The sequence below is a fragment of the Chaetomium fimeti genome, assembly GCF_033439085.1.
Source record: "Chaetomium fimeti strain CBS 168.71 chromosome Unknown B0H64scaffold_7, whole genome shotgun sequence".
NCBI lineage: Eukaryota > Fungi > Ascomycota > Sordariomycetes > Sordariales > Chaetomiaceae > Chaetomium > Chaetomium fimeti.
In genome coordinates this window covers 1,439,219-1,456,337 of record NW_026944335.1, presented here as the reverse complement: position 1 = coordinate 1,456,337, position 17,119 = coordinate 1,439,219, and the positions used below count along the sequence as shown (strand labels likewise).

The following is a 17,119-nucleotide window of genomic DNA, read 5'->3' as shown; positions in this document are numbered from 1 at the left end:
CTCCCTCTGAAAAGAGAGGTCATCATGGCCTCAATCTGTCTCTGGGAAGTGAATTGCATTCTAGCACTGTGTTCCAAATACAGACTCAACCAAATCATAGAGACCAGACGTTTCCTAGAGCTTCAAATGTACGCATGCCGAAGAGCTTCATGCAAATCAGATGCGGATTTCATGTACTGCTTGGTATGTAACTTTCACGGCGGGGTAACTTGGAGCTTGGGCCAAGCAAATCTGCAACCCCACCTGTCACTGACGTCAACGGTTGAATGCAACCGACGGAAGCTCAAGAGTGGACGGTGGTTTTGATAGGTAGGTGGTGATGTGGAAGACGGTTGGAGTCTCCAATATGGTAAGGCCAGAAAAAGTACGATATAACCAGTGATACCCTAGCATTCTATACATAATACCCTATAAGAAAAGAAAGGAAAACAAGACAGTAACAACCATCCGCTGGCGCTTCCAGACCCTCTGCCTCCAAACCCTTCTTCCATCCCAGTCTTTGAGACCCCTTTTCACTAATACACTGAATGATACATGTACACTGTATGCCTCCCTCCCCCCCATCTTAAATTAAACCAACACCGCCATGAGCAAGTCAAGCAGCCCTTCCGCCTATGATTTGCCACCCTTCCGCTTTTTCCTCCTGTTCTTCTTCTTCCCCGCCCCACTCGAGGGTCCCGCTTGACCCTCCTGAGAAGAAGTCCCCTTAGCAGCAGCCTCAGCATACGACTCGGGTCCGTCCTCATCTTCCGGGCCAGGCGAGAGTAGGTTCTCGTCCTCTTCATCCTCCTCCTCGACAACCGGGCTCGGCTGGCTCTTCCCATCGTCCTTGCCAATCTCGCTCTCCCTATCCTTGCTGTTCTCCCGATCGCGCCCGAAGAGGCCGAACGTAGAACGGCCCAGAAGTCTCGGGTGGTCGGGCGACGAGGAAACCCCGACGGCGGATTCCTCGTCGTCGTTCGAGCTGGTGGTCTCTAGCACCACCTTGCGCACGCCGCGGGACTCGATGACGTTCTCTGTGATACTACCGCTGCGGACGTACGGCCGCTGCAAGCCAAGCGTGTTGGGGTCCGCCTTCTTGTCGCTGGCGCTGTTGGTGCTCTCGCCGCTTGAGCTAGCACGCAGTTGCCGCTTGGGCTGCGACGGGGATGATTCCCGCTGCTGCTGCTGCTGCTCCTGCTGCTGTTGTTGTTCTTGTGATTGCACGGGGTGTGTGACTTCTTCTGGCTCCAGGTCTATGAGGTTGGGAGGGGCGGGAGTTTGCGTTGACTTGTCGGCTTGTTCCTCCTCGTCTAGTCTCAACTCGGGTATGCCATTTGATTGTGGTGCAAGTTGCACTGTGATCGCAGGGCTAACGGAGCCGTACGTTTGCCGCAGCGCCTGGACACCGTCCTTGACAGATATTTGGGGTTTGAGAAGACTCGTTGTCTCGTCACCTTCCTCCACTGGGGTCTCATCACTTGCCGGTTCGGCCACTGAGGCTGACCGTGGCTGAGCCGACGGGATACCGCTGCCCGGCTTGATCTTCACAGTGGTTGACCGTGTCTTGTTGGGGTTCGTCGCCGGGTTAGAGGGACCGAGATGCTTGAGATGTTGCTTGATATCCTGGAAATTTGCCCGCACGGGGACGGTAGTCTTGACAAACTGGCCGTCCAATCCAGCAGAACTCCTCCGCATTATCAGTGTTGCTGTCTTCGGGCTGGTGGACAGCAAAGGTGAATCGTGACTCGTTGCGCCGGGCGTTTGGCTTGTTTTGTTGCTGTCGAGGATCGCACTGTCGCTATCGCATTTTATGTGGGCGACGTCAGTGTATTTCCCGCTTGGATCTTCCGATAGCCGCCGCTGGACTCTCGCTTTCGGTGCTGGGGTAAGGCGGCGGATGGCCTTGTGCACATCGATGTAGACATCCGACTCGTCGATAATTTCCCTGTTTCCCGTCAGCACGTCTGTTTTGTGGCAAGGGATCCGGAATGAACATACTCCCCGATTAATTCTTCAATCACATCCTCTAACGTCACGACACCAAGAGCGCCGTGGTCTTCCCCCGGATACGTGGAAACAAGCACCATGTGGGATTTGCCTTCCTGGAAGAAATTGACGATATCCAAGCAACTCGTTTCCGGACGCGTCTCTGGGAGGGTGGCCAACGGAAAGTCGCGAACGAATTTGCCGTCCTCGGGATCGTATGTGATGAGAATCTTGACTAGCAGCATGCCAACAAAGTTCGTGGGGTTGCCGGTTTCGTGGATGGGAATGCGGGAGTACCCGGCGGACAGGATCATGTCCATTGTCGGTTCATCAAGCACAGTATCCTCCGCCATAACGAAAACGTCACTCATCGGCGTCATCACATTCGCAACCGGCTTTTCCTTCAAGTCCAGGACCGCGCTGATGATGGTGACTTCATCTTGGTTCAAGCGCTGGGAGACTTCACCAAGGTTCTTGTGGAGTGTCACGAGGGTTTTTAACCCGCTCTTCTTGTAAACCGTTCCGTGATCTTCTCCCAGCAGCCAGTCGAGGAGCTTTGCTGTCGGCCACGCGAGGGGCGCCATCAAGTACATCATGGCGAGGACCGGTTTGGACATGTAGCCACCTATTTGGAGGCCGTATCGAACACAGACGGACTGGGGAAGGACTTCGCCGAAGATGACTGGTTGGCAATGCGTTAGATAGGCGTGGATGGGGGAACACTACAGGCGGACACAAACCGATCAGAAAGGTAGCCCCGACCACGGCAGCAACACCTCCGCCCAGACAACGGTCGAGAACAACGGGGAGCGTTTCGTTCACGATGACATTGGCCAGGAGCAGGGTAACTAAAACCCAATGCTTCCCCTTCTTGAGTAGATCATAAACGCGTCTCGCGTTCTTCTGTTGCGGCTCGCTCGGGTCTCCGGCCATAACCTGGAGGTAGATTCCATCCTGTCCCATCAGCCTGGGCAAAGTTAGCCAACAGTAACACTTGAGTCGCGATCGATATTGTCTTACGCGATTGTCAGCCCCGCGAAAGCGCCACCTGATAGCACGAGGACCAGAGAGGCCACGTAAAGAACCCAGAGGCTAGCACCCTCGGCCTCGGGCTCGTCCCCGTCTCCACCGTGGCCCTGTGTGCCGAGTGGCGCGGCGTAGGCGGTCGATAGGGTCATTGAGAGCACGCGGGCAAGCCCAACGGCCGCAGATCGCACGGCGGAAAAGCCATTGGGTTGAGTTGGTATCCTGCGCGCGGGCAGTATCGAATTCGTTTTCATTGTCATCATAGCCGTAAGCGACGGCCGGGACACGCGAGCTGGAGCCGAAAAGGATCTTCAATTCGTTGGAGTGTGATTTGGGTTCGGTCCCCGTCAGTACATCCTGCCGCGACGCGTGGAAACCGAGTTCCGCAGGTCGATATATAAAGCTCGGCGCCGGGGGGGCGATTCCAGCGGAGAATCGAGATCTTGGTAGCACGAAAATGCGTGGGGCTATTGCTCAGGCACGTCAGGTTATCCGCAAGAGGTGCATCAGGGTAGTGGAGGCAACTTGAATGCGGTTGGGAGGAGTGGGTCAAGAATGGGCCAAGAACACAAATGACGCCGAGGCGGAAAACCGGGCAGTCAGGTATGTACTTTGTTCGTTCCAACCAATGTTTTTATCAGAGGCACCTCATCAATTCTGAAGGCCGCCATCATGTTTGAGGTGGGCGCCTGTCTCGGCTGCCTTGGGGTTCCTCTCACTTCTTTTCCTGCGCAATGCTGGACCGGTCGTGAACAAGACGAAATATTTTCGTATTGGTACGTGTAAATTTCAACGCCACCGCGTCCATCATTGGGGGTGTGCTGCGCTGCGGGGCACGTGGATCCCAGCAGGGGAGCGAGCCCATAATCTCCGGGCCAACAAAAACCTTCCAAACACACACTGTCCGTGCCTTCAATTCAAGCACACCCGTCGACGGCAACCTCCATATGTATTTCGGTCGCGGTCGATCTCGAAACCACCATTCGCCATGGTCACCACTCGGCGCGGCGCCCGTACTTCTGCTGCACCCAGGGAAGACGACAGCAGCTCTGACAACGAGTCCATCCCAGCCCGAACCCCGCCTGTTCACCGCCGTACGCCTGCGTCTGGAACTCCCGCAACCCTGAGGCCCTCGAGAGACCCTGCCCCGGGGAACGCTAGTTTATCTAAGAGAAAACGAGGTCCGAGTGGTGCTTTCGATGCGCCACGAAAAAAGCGACGAAGGCTAGCACCCGACGTTGCGGAGACAATCGAGGTGCAAGGGGAGGACGACAATGTTGATGCGGCGATCAACGCCACGAGCGCGCGCTCTGCACACCGGCTTGAGATACATCTCCCCAGCGGCCGGGGGCCGGGGATAGGCCACAACGCGAACTCGACAGAGGTTCCACGTGAGACTTCGACGAGCGATGTGCCAGCCCGTCGCCTCCGCGCAAGACGCTTAAAGCGCGGGATCAACTCCGTTGAAGTTTTCGGCACATACGATTCTCCGCGTCCGCGGAAACGTAGGCGTGGCCCTGATGTTCCACATATTATCATGGGGACGCCCGAGCCGAGCAGCGACGCGGGGCCAGCCGAACATGGGAACGGTGTTGCTGAGACTGCAGTAGAGGATGTTCCCACCGGCGCAGAATACCCACATCCTGGGGGCAGTCCAGAACTGCAGTCCTCGGCAGCGAGGCGCCGGCCGACAAGACCTCTAGTTGATATCTATGATGTCCCAGAAAATGACCATCCCGAGCTTCCCAATCCTGCTGCCATTCGAGGCACAAAAACGGTGACCAATCTGAGGCAAGCGCGCCAGCCACGATCACCACAGAGGAATGACAGGCTCCCACTGATTCGAGAGGAGCAGCCAGAGCCAGCGACTCCAGTTCCTCGCCGCCGTGAGCCTCACCAGGCTATCGTGCCGGTTGACGCTTCGAGGTCATTGGACAGGGGCAATCGTGGACTGGTGGTATATGGGGATAGGCGACAGGCGAATCAGATTATGGACAGGGAACCAGAGAGACCTCAAGAGAGACAAGAGGTGGGGGAGGAAGATGAGACGGACGAGACCGACGAAACCGACGAGACCGATGACGCGGAAGAGACAGACCAGTCCGAGTCCGATGAAGAAACCGAGCAACGGAAAATGGATGACATCCAAGTGCGCCCCTGCGTGAACAACGAGGACACTATCACCGTATGCAGTGGCCACCTGAGAAACATATCGAAACTCATGGGCCGAAGCGGCTGGACAGGGGCAGGGCACAGATGGATGGCCGAGCTCTACGCCAGCATGCCCGATTTTGGGGTTAACCCGCCTATTCGCACGCGACTCGGGAAGCGCATTTTCAAGACCCTCAGCTGTCTCAAAGATGAGTTCGATGAGGTGCCAAATGCGCTGGATCTCGCTGAGCAATATCAATATCTCGCCGAGCAACAACTAGTCTTGAACGCGGCCATCTCAAGTGTCGATAAGGCAGTGCGGAAGGTAGAGAGTTTAACGAACGCCAGGCTCTCTAGGCGCACAGTCAACGACCTCTCAACATGCGTCATACCGATGCTCGTTCTGGTCATGCAGACATCTTTTGCCATCGGAGCGCGGGAACCTGATGCCGTGGTCAATGACTCCGCCCCGCGGGAAGGAATCTTCACTTGGACTACTATACAGTACCTGCTCGGCACACTGGGGTGGCTGTCGCGTCTCCAAAAATGCATTAATGTGGGCTCGGAACACAGCGCCAATCAGCAATATGATTTTGAAGATCCGACGCAGAACCGCGAGAAGCTGGGGGTTATGGTTAGAAAGTTTATACAGCAAATTCGGCACCAGGTGGACAGTTTCAACGCGCGAGCCGACGCTAACCAGGAGCGATACGAGGAGGAGAAGCGGATCGCAAAGATGCAGGAGCAGGACAGAAATATCAGGGAACAGATTCAGAGGAAGGAGGAAGAAGAATTGGCGCTCGCGAGGCAGCAGGAGAAGGAATTCCGGCTATCGCTAGAGCAGGTCACGAACCAGGTCCGTCCGCTGGCTGAGAAATTCCGGAAGGCGACATTGCACTGGTTCACACCCGGGAAGAGCAGCCAAAGTCGTACTCAGCCCTCGAATTCTAGCGTTGGGGCCCCGACCAATAGAGAGTCTCGAGCGCCATCCGCCGGCTCCTCAATGCGACGACACCTTCCGCCGGGAGCCGGGCACCTGGCACCGCAATCTCGGCAGCCTCGGGCTGCCTCGCCTTCTCCAGAGTTGGGTTATCCGCCTTGGTCCGAGGATGAGACGGTGTGGTTACTGGATGAGCTCAGGAGGCCAGACAGGCAACGCAATTGCATGGATGTGTGGGTGGAAACTCTTGAACGGTCACCGCAGGAGATCATGGCCGAGAAGAGGCGATTGGAAAGGACGGGGCGCTATCGGTCTCCTACCCGAGGGCGTTGACGGAGGCGTGAGAGAGGTCGGTGTTGAAGGATGCGAGCTGCGTTGGTTGGAGTTTTGGTTTAGCCGTTGCTACAGAGATACCCCCTTTGCTTTTCGAACGACTTCTTGACGAATGAATTGTGTTGGCCAACAGTTATAACAAAGTATATCAGGATGGGACTTGCTCGTTCCCCCAATGCCTAGCTAGTTATTTCAGCCTTGTCTGATTCAACGCAGATTCATTAGCCTTGCTGTCACATTCACGTGTGCTCTTGTTGATGCGAGGTAGTTAACTTTTTGGTATGTACTTGTAATTGTGCACCAACGAGCGAGTGACACATCACTCACATCCTAACTTATCCACAGTCGGCAATGAGAGCTCTTCCTTTTATCCTTCCCCCTCCTTTCGATGGCGAGGGAACCCGTGGGGGTACCTACTTTTCCAGGGTTTATAAACCGCAATTGACGTATCTCCCAATGTATCCATCCTACAAATCTGCACACGGCATGAGGGGCCCGTCTACTTGAGACGGCGCAATGCAGTGTCTGGGATCTAACCTGGGTGCCTGGGTATGTCAATGGGTCAACCCTCCACCAGTTCCATTTCCCCGACACGTCCAGGTTCATCCTCTCAGGCCGAATGGATATCCGGTTTGAGAGCGCAAAGCATCCCGGGGTTATAATCGATAATCGTGGCCTGTTAAACCTGCCGTCGAGTCCACGGGTTTCAACCCTCGACTCGGGATTCGCATTGTGATGGAAGCTGTCTGCCCCTCACCCATTGCAACCTCAACCTCGAACCACACAGCGCACTCAACGGCCCGGGCGGACAGGTGCAGCATTTAAGCATCTGACGGCAGCGCTAGCGAATAGCAAAAGCAAAATGCTTTTCAGAGCGTTCAAGCGTGACTACTATCGAACACCGCTAGCGAACCGATATGAACCGCCCCAGTAATATCAAGCTCGGTGTGTGAGGCGACAAGATGGTGGGTTTGACTGGATGAAAAGAGGGTGAGAGAGAGCAAGAGCACACCAAAGGGAAAGCTGGCACTGGCTGGCAAACCCGAGTGCCTGACCAGTCTGGCTCCACCCCTGCACTGTCCCCCCGCCAGGCGTTTGCTGCAGTTTGCCCCACAATCTTACCCCTGTCTTGTCCACCACGCTAAGCCGGCGCTGTGCCGATCTGGGAACACCCAGCACATGAGAAAGCGGGCTCGGCTCCTCTTTTTTTCACCTCTCTTCTCTTCGAGGCAATTGGGGCTGAACCTCTCTCTTCCTTGCCATCACCGCCGGGCGCAATTGTCAAAAAAAGAGCTCTCCGGTGTGCATTGTTGCGATTCAATTTTTCCTGCGAAATCTCCTGTTGTTTCCTTTCAACGGTTCTCGATTTATTTAGCGCCAGCCCGGTCCAAGCGTCCTGCAGTACGTCCTCGGCAGCTCGACGGCTTTGGATTCCAGTGCTGCGGTCTGGGAATAGGAGTGACTCTAGCCGACAGGGGATCACTTGTTCGGTGAGTTGCAGCAGCTTCCCTTTCTTAACAACACCGTTCACCAAGCTACCGACTCCCCTCTTGTATCTGGGAACCCTGTAAAAGGGGACCGAGTGATATCATCGTCAATTTGTTTTTGTTGCCCATGATCTCACACACCGTAATCCGCTGTCAGCTTCCAAGTCGCTAACTGTCCCCGAAGATAGCCAGGAGTCTCGTCGTGGTTCGATTGTCTACCTAGCTCTCCCAATTTGTTCCCACGGCTTTGCCCACGCAGCCCATCATGTCCGACGCCGGTTTCGAGGTTGTCCAGCACACGGATGCTCCCGAATCTGCTCCTGCGCCTACCTCAGAGCCCGCAGTCCCCTCGACGCCGACCTCGCCGACTGCCACTGTAGAGAAGAAAACAACGGCCGGCCCCGCAGCTTCGAAGCGCGCCACGACAAGCGCTACCTCGGGTGTTCGTCGGCCGGCTGCCACTGGTGCCGCCTCCACGAAGTCGACCACAAGCTCGACCACAAGCTCGACCACACGAACGAGCGCTGCCGGCACCGGGACCAGGCCGACGGCCCGTCCTGCCGCGGGGAGCACCATCAAGCGCCCATCGACGGCTACATCCACTGTCTCTCACCGCTCTCGCCCGTCCGTTTCCGAAGATGAGAAGAAGCGGGCGCCGGTCTCGGGTGCCACTGGATCGGCGCGCCGTATCTCCACCGCGCCTAGCGGACCTTCGAGCTCACCCAGCAAGCCGAGAACTGGTACCACTGCTGCCGGCACCACTGCTGCAGCAAGGAAGCCCCTGGCAGCTTCCGGCACTGTGCCTTCGCGGATGTCCACGACCACTTCGCGGTCATCGACAACCGCTTCGTCAGCGCCCGCTGCAACGACCCGTACCGCCACCAAACCCTCCGGTACCGGCGCCGTAGCGGAAGCGAAGAAGCGACTCTCCGTGTCGTCTGGAACAACGACCGGGACTACTCGACATGCGCCGCGTCCGTCGCTGGCATCGAGCACGTCTAGCGCCACCGCCACTGCCGCCGCTGCCGAGTCCGCCAAGGAGATCGGGGATCTCAAGGCAAAGCTCACTTCCAGCGAGTCCGAGATCATGGAATTGAAGGCAAAGATTTCCTCGTCCCAGGATAAGATCGCGGAGCTCACCAAGGCCGGTACTGTCGAAGGAGGCCAGGCCGCCACCGAAGGCGCCATTAACCAGGAAGCCCTGGAGGGCCTGAAGACGGAGCACGCTGCCGAGCTCGAGGCTCTGAACAAGCAGGTTGCCGAGACTCAGGAGAAGCTGGCCGCCGCTGAAACCGATCTGGCTGCCCAGAAGAGCGAGCTCGTTGGCGCTACCAGTGCAAAGGAAGCTGCTGAAGCTGAACTAGCCGAGCTCAAGACATCGCTCGAAGGCCTCCAGGCAGAGCAGGAGGCCAAGCTGAACGAGGCTGCGACAAGCCTCACCAAGGCAACCGACGACCACACTGCCAAGCTTGAGGCTCTCCAGAGCAGTCTAAAGCAGGAGCACGAGGCGGCTGTCGAGGCATTGAAGGCCAAGCATGCCGAGGAGCTGCAGGGCGGAAGCACCACCCTCGTTGCCAACCACGAGAAGGCTATCGAGGAGCTCAATGCGAGCCACGAAACCACCCTCGCCGAACTACAAAAGAAGATCGACGATTTGACCTCGAGTCAGGCGACTCTGGAAGCTGCCCACGAGGAGAAGCTTGCCAGGGAAACAGCGGCCGGGTCAGCAAAGCTTGGGGAGCTAGAGGCCCAGATTGCCGAACTCAATGCAAAACTCGAGGCGGCAGAGAAGGCTGCGGAAACTGCCAAGTCTGAGCTCGAAGAGAAGACGGCAGCACTGACCTCTCTGGAAGCCAAGGTTGCCGAGGCTGAAGCTGAGCTGTCGGCTATCAAAGACGAAGCTTCCAAGGCCACTGGCTCCCACGCCGACCTCCAGAAACTTATCGATAGTCTCAACGAAGAGAGCAAGTCGAAGGATGCCACGATCGCGAAGATCAAGGAGGAGACCGCTGCCGCTGCCGACCACCACCAGAAGCAGCTCCAGCAGGTCAGTCAGGATTATGAGAACGAGATCGAGAGCCTGCGGGGCGATGCTTTCTTCAAGCGTAGGTTCGAGGAGCTCGAGGTCAAGCACGATGAGCTCACCAAGGCTCATGACGAAGCTGCTGAGAGCCATGCGAAGGCTCTCGAGGCGGCCAAGGCCGAGCACGAGGCCGCGGTCAAGGCGTTGGAAGCTAAGGAGGCTGAGCATCAGCAGGCCTTAGATGCGCTTCAGGCGAGCCATGCCGAGGAGCTGGAAGGTGCCAAGAGCCTAGCCAGGCAAGCCCATGAGGCTAGCGCCGAGGAGATTGAGTCGCTCAAGGCCAGCCATGCCAGCCAGATCGACATCTTGAGGGGTGAAAGCGAGACCAGCCTGGCCAAGGAGCTTGAGGCTCTGAAGGCCTCCCATGCCGAGATCCTCGCAAACCTCAACAACGACGCTACGGCTGAGAAGGAGCAAATCCTTGCCAAGCACGCTGATGAGCTCGCTGCTGCTAAGGCGGCTGGCGATGACAGCCACGCGGCCCTCGTGGAGCAAATCAAGCAGGAACTTGAGGCCAAGCATGCCGAGGACCTAGCCAAGGTAACGGCACAGCTCGAGGCCGCCAGCAACCTGAAGGAGGAGCTCGAAGCTAAGCACGCAGAGGAAGTTGCGAAGCTCACGGCGGAGCTTGGGTCGGCAAGCGAAGTCAAGGAGGCGCTGGAGGCTAAGCACTCCGAGGAAGTGGAGAAGCTGATGGCTCAACTGGAGGCGGCCAGTGGTCTCAAGGGCGACTTGGAGTCGAAGCATGCCGAGGAGGTCGCCAAATTGGTGGCTCAGCTCGAGGCAGCCGGCGGCTTCAAGGAAGAATTCGAGGCCAAGCATGCGGATGAAATCGCGAAACTGATGGCGGAGCTCGAGACGGCCAAGGCCCTCCAGCAGGATGTTGAGGCTACCCAGGCCAAACTTAGCGACGCGGAGGCTAGCCATGCATCGGCCATTGAGTCGCTCAAGAAGACCCTCGAGGACGACCATGCGGCCGAGGTGGAGAAACTGATCGCGGTGCACAACGGGGCTCAGGAGGCCCTGAGGAACGAGGGCACCGCGCAGTCCCAGGCCCAGCTCGACGAATTGCGGGCCAACCACAACAGCCTTCTGGAGGAATTGACGGGCAAGTCTCAGTCGACGTCGGAGGAGCTGGCCAAGGTCGTAGCGGCCAAGAGCGAGGTTGACGCAGCCCTCGAGGCGCTCAAGGCCGAGCATGCCAAGACCCAGGAGGAGATCGACACTCTCAGCCAGCAGCTGGCCCTGGAGAAGATGGAGAAGTTCACGGCTCAGGCTGAGCTCGATGCCGCTAAGAACGCGAAGCCCGACACCACCGAGCTTGACGCCCTCAAGGAGCAGCTTGCTACCCTTACCGCGACCCACGAAAAGGAGCTTGCCGAACTCAAGGCTAGCCACGAGAAGACCCTTGCCGGCGCCGACGAGGCATCGGGCAAGGCTTCGTCGGAGCTTGCAAGCGCACAGGAGGAGCTGGCCAAGACCAAGAAGGAGTTGGAGGCGCGCACAAACGAGGTCGAGACCATCACGAAGACGTCCCAGGCCGACTACAAGGACATGCATGACAGCATGACGCAGCTTGTCGAGGAGGCGCAGACCCTGGCGGCTAACAACATCAAGAAGCTGGCGGACGTGGAACAGCAAGTCGGCGATGCCGACAAGAAGATTGCCGAGCTCACGGCTCAGCTCAAGGTTAGGGACGCGGAGCTGGCCGAGGCTAGGGTACGTCTCCAAATCGCTGATACTCAACGAGTATGCAGCTAACCATATCCACGCAGACTACGGGCGACGCGCCCAAGGGCCTTGCCGCGAGCCGCTTCGCCAACGCGGCCGGCGACGACGAAAACGGCGACGCTGCTAACCAGCCCACGGAAGGTGAGGCAGAGCCGGATCACTCCTCGGCAGCATTGGCTTCGGTGCGGACTACTCTCACTTATCATGCAGCCTTTTCATAACACCCTCTCTGTTTGCCTTGGGCGGGCGGTGGCTAACGGATCGGTCGTGTTTTCTAGCTAGCTAAGGTTCAAGAGTCGGTCAGCCAGCTCCAGGACTACGACGCCCAGCTGGGCAGCCAGCACCACGAGATGCTGAAGTCGATTACCGACCTCAAGAACGAGTCTTGAGTGGTTGATGCTCGGCATCCGGGCGCTGAGGCGGGGGTGGCTGTATTGTCCATCCAGGGCGAGGGGATGCGTTGTTGAGTTTTGTGGGAACAAGGAGCTGGGGGAAGGTGTCCGTCTCTTTCTCTCTCTCGTCTTCACCATTTCGCCATTTCACACTTTGCCATAAACCGGTTGCTCTTTGTTATGGGCAACCACAAACATTTTTAATGGAACTTTGTTCGCATAGTCGCCGCTCTTATATACCCTTTGGCTATTTCTTGTTTTTGCAGCTTGGGGGATGCAGGGCTCGACAGGTTGATGTTGGTGCGCATTGCTTTTGTTGTCTGATGCTCTGCTGTTGTCAAAGGAGGCTTACAAGTCTGGTGGATAGCAACATTATGACTATAATCTGGCCGACTAAACATACTTTTCGTTATGAAATCGCTACAATGGCTTGAAGGTTGAGTAGGATGAGCGGGTGTTTGTGATGACGGTTCCATCACTCCCTCTCCTGTTGCTATCACGAATTATCATGTCCTTGTTGGGGAGCTTTCAACAATACTAGAATCATCTTCATTCATATCCAAGGCTCTCTGTTGACTGTGAGGTCATGTTGAAGAGAAAGGGGCGGGGTAAGAACAAAACCGTGCACAACACCGTGTACAAACCTTCTACACACGGCTACCAGCCACAACAACACTTGTCGACGCCCCATCGAAATCGTTCATGAGCGAGCCAAGCCCCAAGTTCCCACATCAAGCTCTCTCCGAGAACCCGCAAGATTTTTCCGCTTTGCCAACCACGGTGAAAACTCCTTCCAGTTCCGTTCCCTCTCGATCGGAGCTGTCAGTTCTTCCGCAGCGACAATAATCCCAGGATCTGGATCCGACTGGGAGAGGTTTCCTGGCCCGAACCAAGGTATGTTTTAGGCCTTGCCGATTTTCCCAATTGTTCTATCCGTGTGTGGCTCCCCGCGCCGTCCGAGCGTGATGCATTACACTTTACTTCCGATGGGTGTGGTATCGTCAGAAACAACACACTGGCGATGGTGTTGTCTCGACATACTGTCAAATCGCCATTTTATAATTTCTCGGAATCATGTTTTTTCTGTATCTGTATCTGCATCTGCACTTGATAGCAACAGCAACACCAATTGAGCGGTCTATCTAGTCGAGGCATTTTTCATTCACTGTCGTCCATACTAATTATGTTCCAACGCAGTAGTGTGACCGACCAGCGACATATATATATCGCCATCGCCATTTGTGTAGACTGCTGTCGACAGACGCGCAGTTCTCAACTTTTTGTTCGAGAAAGCCTACAAGTGTTGGCGATTTCGCACTTGCTTCATTTACACTCACTCAACCTTATCTGGTTAATTGTTCAGCCCCCATCATGGACGACAAGAAAGCCACCCCGGAAGAGGCCGAGGATGCCGTGATGCAACAAAGTTACCCCTCCCCTATTGTCGACAGTGCAGAGGCGCAATACTATGAGCAGCTCACCCAGCATCGTGAGCTTGACCCCCAGATGGACCATCAGCCCGCCCCGCCAGAGCACCATGGCCTACCCAGCATGCCTGAGCACCAGGAGCAGCACGAACACCATGAGCTGCACCAACTTCAAAACCTCCAGGAGTCACCGGCTCCGCAGCAGCAACAGAACTCCCGCCCGCCAGTGAGTGCAGATGAGCTCCAACTGGCGGCCCAGTTGTCACAGGGCCTCGCGCCCATGATGGCTGCTGCCGTCCAAGAGCAAGCACAGGAGCAGCAGCCAATGCAGCAACAAGATGGGCAGGACGGCCAAGTACAGCCTCAAACTGAACCCAATCTGGAGGAACAGTTGGAGGCATCGCTGCAGAACCACGAGCGTGAGATGCAGTCTCATGAGCATGAGCTCCAAAACCACAACCATGAGCTCCAAAACCATAGCCATGAGCTCCAAAACCACAGCCACGAGATCCAAAACCACAGCCACGAACTCCAAAGCCATGAGCTTCAGGACGTCCTGCCACACCCTAGTCAGCCTCAGCAACACCACTATGCACAGAACCCACCACCTCCACCCCAACTCCCTCATCACATGTCCATGGACCACCTGTCACAGGTACATCCCCAGTACCAGATTCCCGACGCCACGCCACCCAGGAAACGGTCCAAGGTGTCCCGGGCCTGTGATGAGTGTCGGCGCAAGAAGATCAAGTGCGACGCGCAGTCGGAAGCCAACGAGGCGCTTTGTTCCAACTGTCGCCGGTCGAACGCACAATGCCTGTTCAGCCGCGTGCCTCAGAAGCGGGGACCCAGCAAGGGGTGAGTTGGATAGTCGATTCCTGGTCCGAATATGCAAGAGTCCGGGCGTACTGACCCGCCATAGATATATCAAAGAACTTGCCGACCGCATCAATACCATCGAAGGCAGGCTCAGCACCAACGTGGAAGGCGGCGAGAGGAGACCGTCAAGCGAGTCGTTTGTTTCCCCGGGGCTAGGCGACGACATCAGGAAGCGGCCGTTTTCTAGTATTTCTGGCGAAGGGTTCCAAACTCCGTCTCCGAACAGAATATCGGCGACGTTCAACTCTGAGCACAGGTCGATTTTGCCCTACCTCCAGCCCGAATTCCACCCGCAAATGCCCGGGAATTCGACCGACCTCGCCTTGAAGCCTGCCGCGCCCTTGCCGTATCCCGCCCCGACGAACGATCTTGGTTTGCAAGGCCAGCCCGACATGATGGAGACCATGTCACAGAGCGACCTCCCTCAGGAACCGTCGCATCAGGCGGACCAGTTGCCGGAAATTGAGGACGCTGTGTTCAATCGGTAAGTGTACCAGCCCTGGGTTTTGCGGCGGGGATTCCATACTAACCAGCGGCTTTCAGCTATCTGGAGCTCATTCACCCAATTTTCCCAGTGCTGGCAAGCAGCAAAGCCAGAGTGCAGTCCCTCTTGTGGCAAGCACCCTTGGTCCTCCAGAATGCCTTCTACAAGGGCTTCTTCTCCATGATGAAGCACTTCCTTCCCGACGCCAGCAGTCAAATGGACAGCGATCCTGCTACTACATGGCGCCTTCTGAACGAATGGGAGGCCGAGGGGGAACCGCGCTCTTCCGTTACCAATATAGTACGCCTCCAGACACAGGTCATGGTTCTGATATCGGTGGACTGCTTCAGTATCGCATCTGGCAAGGGCCTGGTGGCCGGTCCGACCAAGGCCGAGATTCTCGGTCGCGCTGTCGGGCTTGGGTATTCGATGAGGGTCCATTCTCGGACAGTCGACCCTAATCCGAATCCCGAACTAGATCCTGACTCGGACGACAACGTTGCCTTGCGAGCCTGGTGGGTTTTGATCATGTTGGATCGGTGGCACGCGCTCGGGATGGCCAGGCCTGCCCTGATCGCCCGTGAGCTTGTCGTGCCTCGGCCGGGCTTGGAACATATCGTCGGGGAGGCCGTCTATGCCCTGATCCGTGAGTCTTGCCGCATCCCTTTTCAGCCTCGCCCTCCTAACAGATTTACCAGGCGCTTCCTACGTCCTCACACTTATCATGCCCGCCATTACCAATCCACCAAGCGAGCCTTCAGAGCCTCAGACCCTGGCTCTAGCGGCCGGCATCACCCAAACGTTGGGCTGGGCCATCCCGGCCAACGACAAGCACCCCGCGCTCTATCTAACCTATTGGCTCCTCCGCCTCGTATCCGAGCTGCTCTCCCCGGACGAGATGCAGCGCCCCGTCAACATTCTCCAGGCCACCCGGAGCCTGACGGGTCTCCTCGCCGCCAAGCACGACCTCCTCAGCCCCATCACCCACCACTTCGCCGCCGTCGCCGCGCTCGGCCTCGTCGAGCTGCGCCGCTTCCGCAGGACGCGCGGCGAAGCCGTCCGCCTGACCAAGGAGGTCCTCCACTACAGCATGGCGCCGTCCGCGTGGAACGCCGCCGTGCGCGACAAGCTCTCTCGCTACGAGGCGCGTCTCCAAAGCGCCGCGGCCGCGGCGGTGGCGGCGGGCCCGAGTGCCGCTGCCGCTGCTGCGGCTGGCGGCCAGAACTTGCACCAGCTGGCGGATCTGGCCACCGCTGTTGACGGTACCGGTGCCGCCACTGCTGCGGGCCCGGATCCCACTCCTGCTGTGGCTGCGGCTGCGGCTGTAGTCGCTGGGGATGCCCAGCCTGGAGCGGAGGCGGCGCTTGGCGCTGCTGGTGCTGCTGGTGCGAACGGCGCTGTTCCGGCTGACGGTGATGGTGGTACTGCCGGGGCTGGTGGGGCTGCCAACCCGGAAGCGGAGAGTGTGGAGGACCGGGATCTGCCGGCGCTGGTGGATGTGCGCGCGGTGTTGAGGGACGGTTACCTCACTTGGTTTGACGACCCCAGGGATGGCGCGACGGTTGCTTAGGAGGACGGCCTGTTGGGAATACCGGTTTATGATGTTGGTTTACCGCTGCTGCCCTTTGATGTCGTTCTGGAGTCTTGCCTTGCGGAATGGGGAGGACTAATTTGATGTCATTTTGGTGGGGGGGGTTCTCTTTCTTGCTTGAAGGTCCGTTGTGACAATGCGATGGGATGGGGGGTGGGTCACTTTACTTGCCCCAGGACAGGTGTAGTTGATGTAGGTCTTACGCAGCACTGTCTTTAACTGGCATTAGTGAAGAACAGGGCTTGGTCGTTTGTTTGTATATATTTGTCGTATACCCAGAGCGGGCAGCTGGCGTTGGGCTGAGTCGGTTGTTTGTTTCTGTACACGTACATGACTTGAAGCGTTGTATGCCTCCCTCTACTTCACACCCGCTGGTCACATCGGTGGTATAAATAGAGATGCGGAATGTCCTACTCGAGCCAGAGGCCCAGAGGGGGAGGCTGTTCTTCTGTTGCTGCGGCAAGGGTCGCAGATCCAACGGCATTGGCATCCACCGTTAGCAGAATGCTTGGAATGTCAGAGCAAAGCCCGCGACAGAGTACAGACTCGCGCGCGAGGCTACAGTGGTGTATCTCAGTCGGGCCCTTGATTTACTGTAGAATGACGGCAGGTCCGTTTCATTGTTAC

At 57.2% G+C, this 17,119-nt stretch overlaps 4 protein-coding genes across 4 annotated transcripts; 3 read left to right on the top strand and 1 right to left on the bottom strand.

The window, feature by feature from the left end:
- Nucleotides 1-323: 323 nt before the first annotated feature.
- On the bottom strand, nucleotides 324-3,737 carry B0H64DRAFT_406923 (uncharacterized protein). Its single transcript, XM_062804535.1, has 4 exons — nucleotides 2,989-3,737; nucleotides 2,709-2,935; nucleotides 1,981-2,650; nucleotides 324-1,927 (listed from the first exon to the last, which is right to left on the bottom strand). The coding sequence occupies exons 1-4, from the start codon at nucleotides 3,255-3,257 to the stop codon at nucleotides 613-615; spliced, it is 2,481 nt and encodes an 826-aa protein (XP_062656027.1). The 5' UTR covers nucleotides 3,258-3,737; the 3' UTR covers nucleotides 324-612.
- B0H64DRAFT_406921 (uncharacterized protein) lies at nucleotides 3,738-6,648 on the top strand. Its single transcript, XM_062804534.1, has one exon. It carries the CDS (start codon nucleotides 3,983-3,985, stop codon nucleotides 6,416-6,418), a length of 2,436 nt encoding a protein of 811 aa, XP_062656026.1. The 5' UTR covers nucleotides 3,738-3,982; the 3' UTR covers nucleotides 6,419-6,648.
- A 1,522-nt stretch (nucleotides 6,649-8,170) lies between these two features.
- B0H64DRAFT_328787 (uncharacterized protein) lies at nucleotides 8,171-11,940 on the top strand (the record flags this gene model as incomplete). Its single annotated transcript, XM_062800849.1, has 2 exons — nucleotides 8,171-11,707; nucleotides 11,764-11,940. 2 exons carry the CDS (start codon nucleotides 8,171-8,173, stop codon nucleotides 11,938-11,940), a joined length of 3,714 nt encoding a protein of 1,237 aa, XP_062656025.1.
- Nucleotides 11,941-13,363: 1,423 nt separating this feature from the next.
- Nucleotides 13,364-16,581, top strand: B0H64DRAFT_229828 (uncharacterized protein). The gene is made up of 4 exons (XM_062799710.1): nucleotides 13,364-14,396; nucleotides 14,461-14,901; nucleotides 14,961-15,547; nucleotides 15,600-16,581. The coding sequence occupies exons 1-4, from the start codon at nucleotides 13,483-13,485 to the stop codon at nucleotides 16,469-16,471; spliced, it is 2,814 nt and encodes a 937-aa protein (XP_062656024.1). The 5' UTR covers nucleotides 13,364-13,482; the 3' UTR covers nucleotides 16,472-16,581.
- Nucleotides 16,582-17,119: the final 538 nt, after the last annotated feature.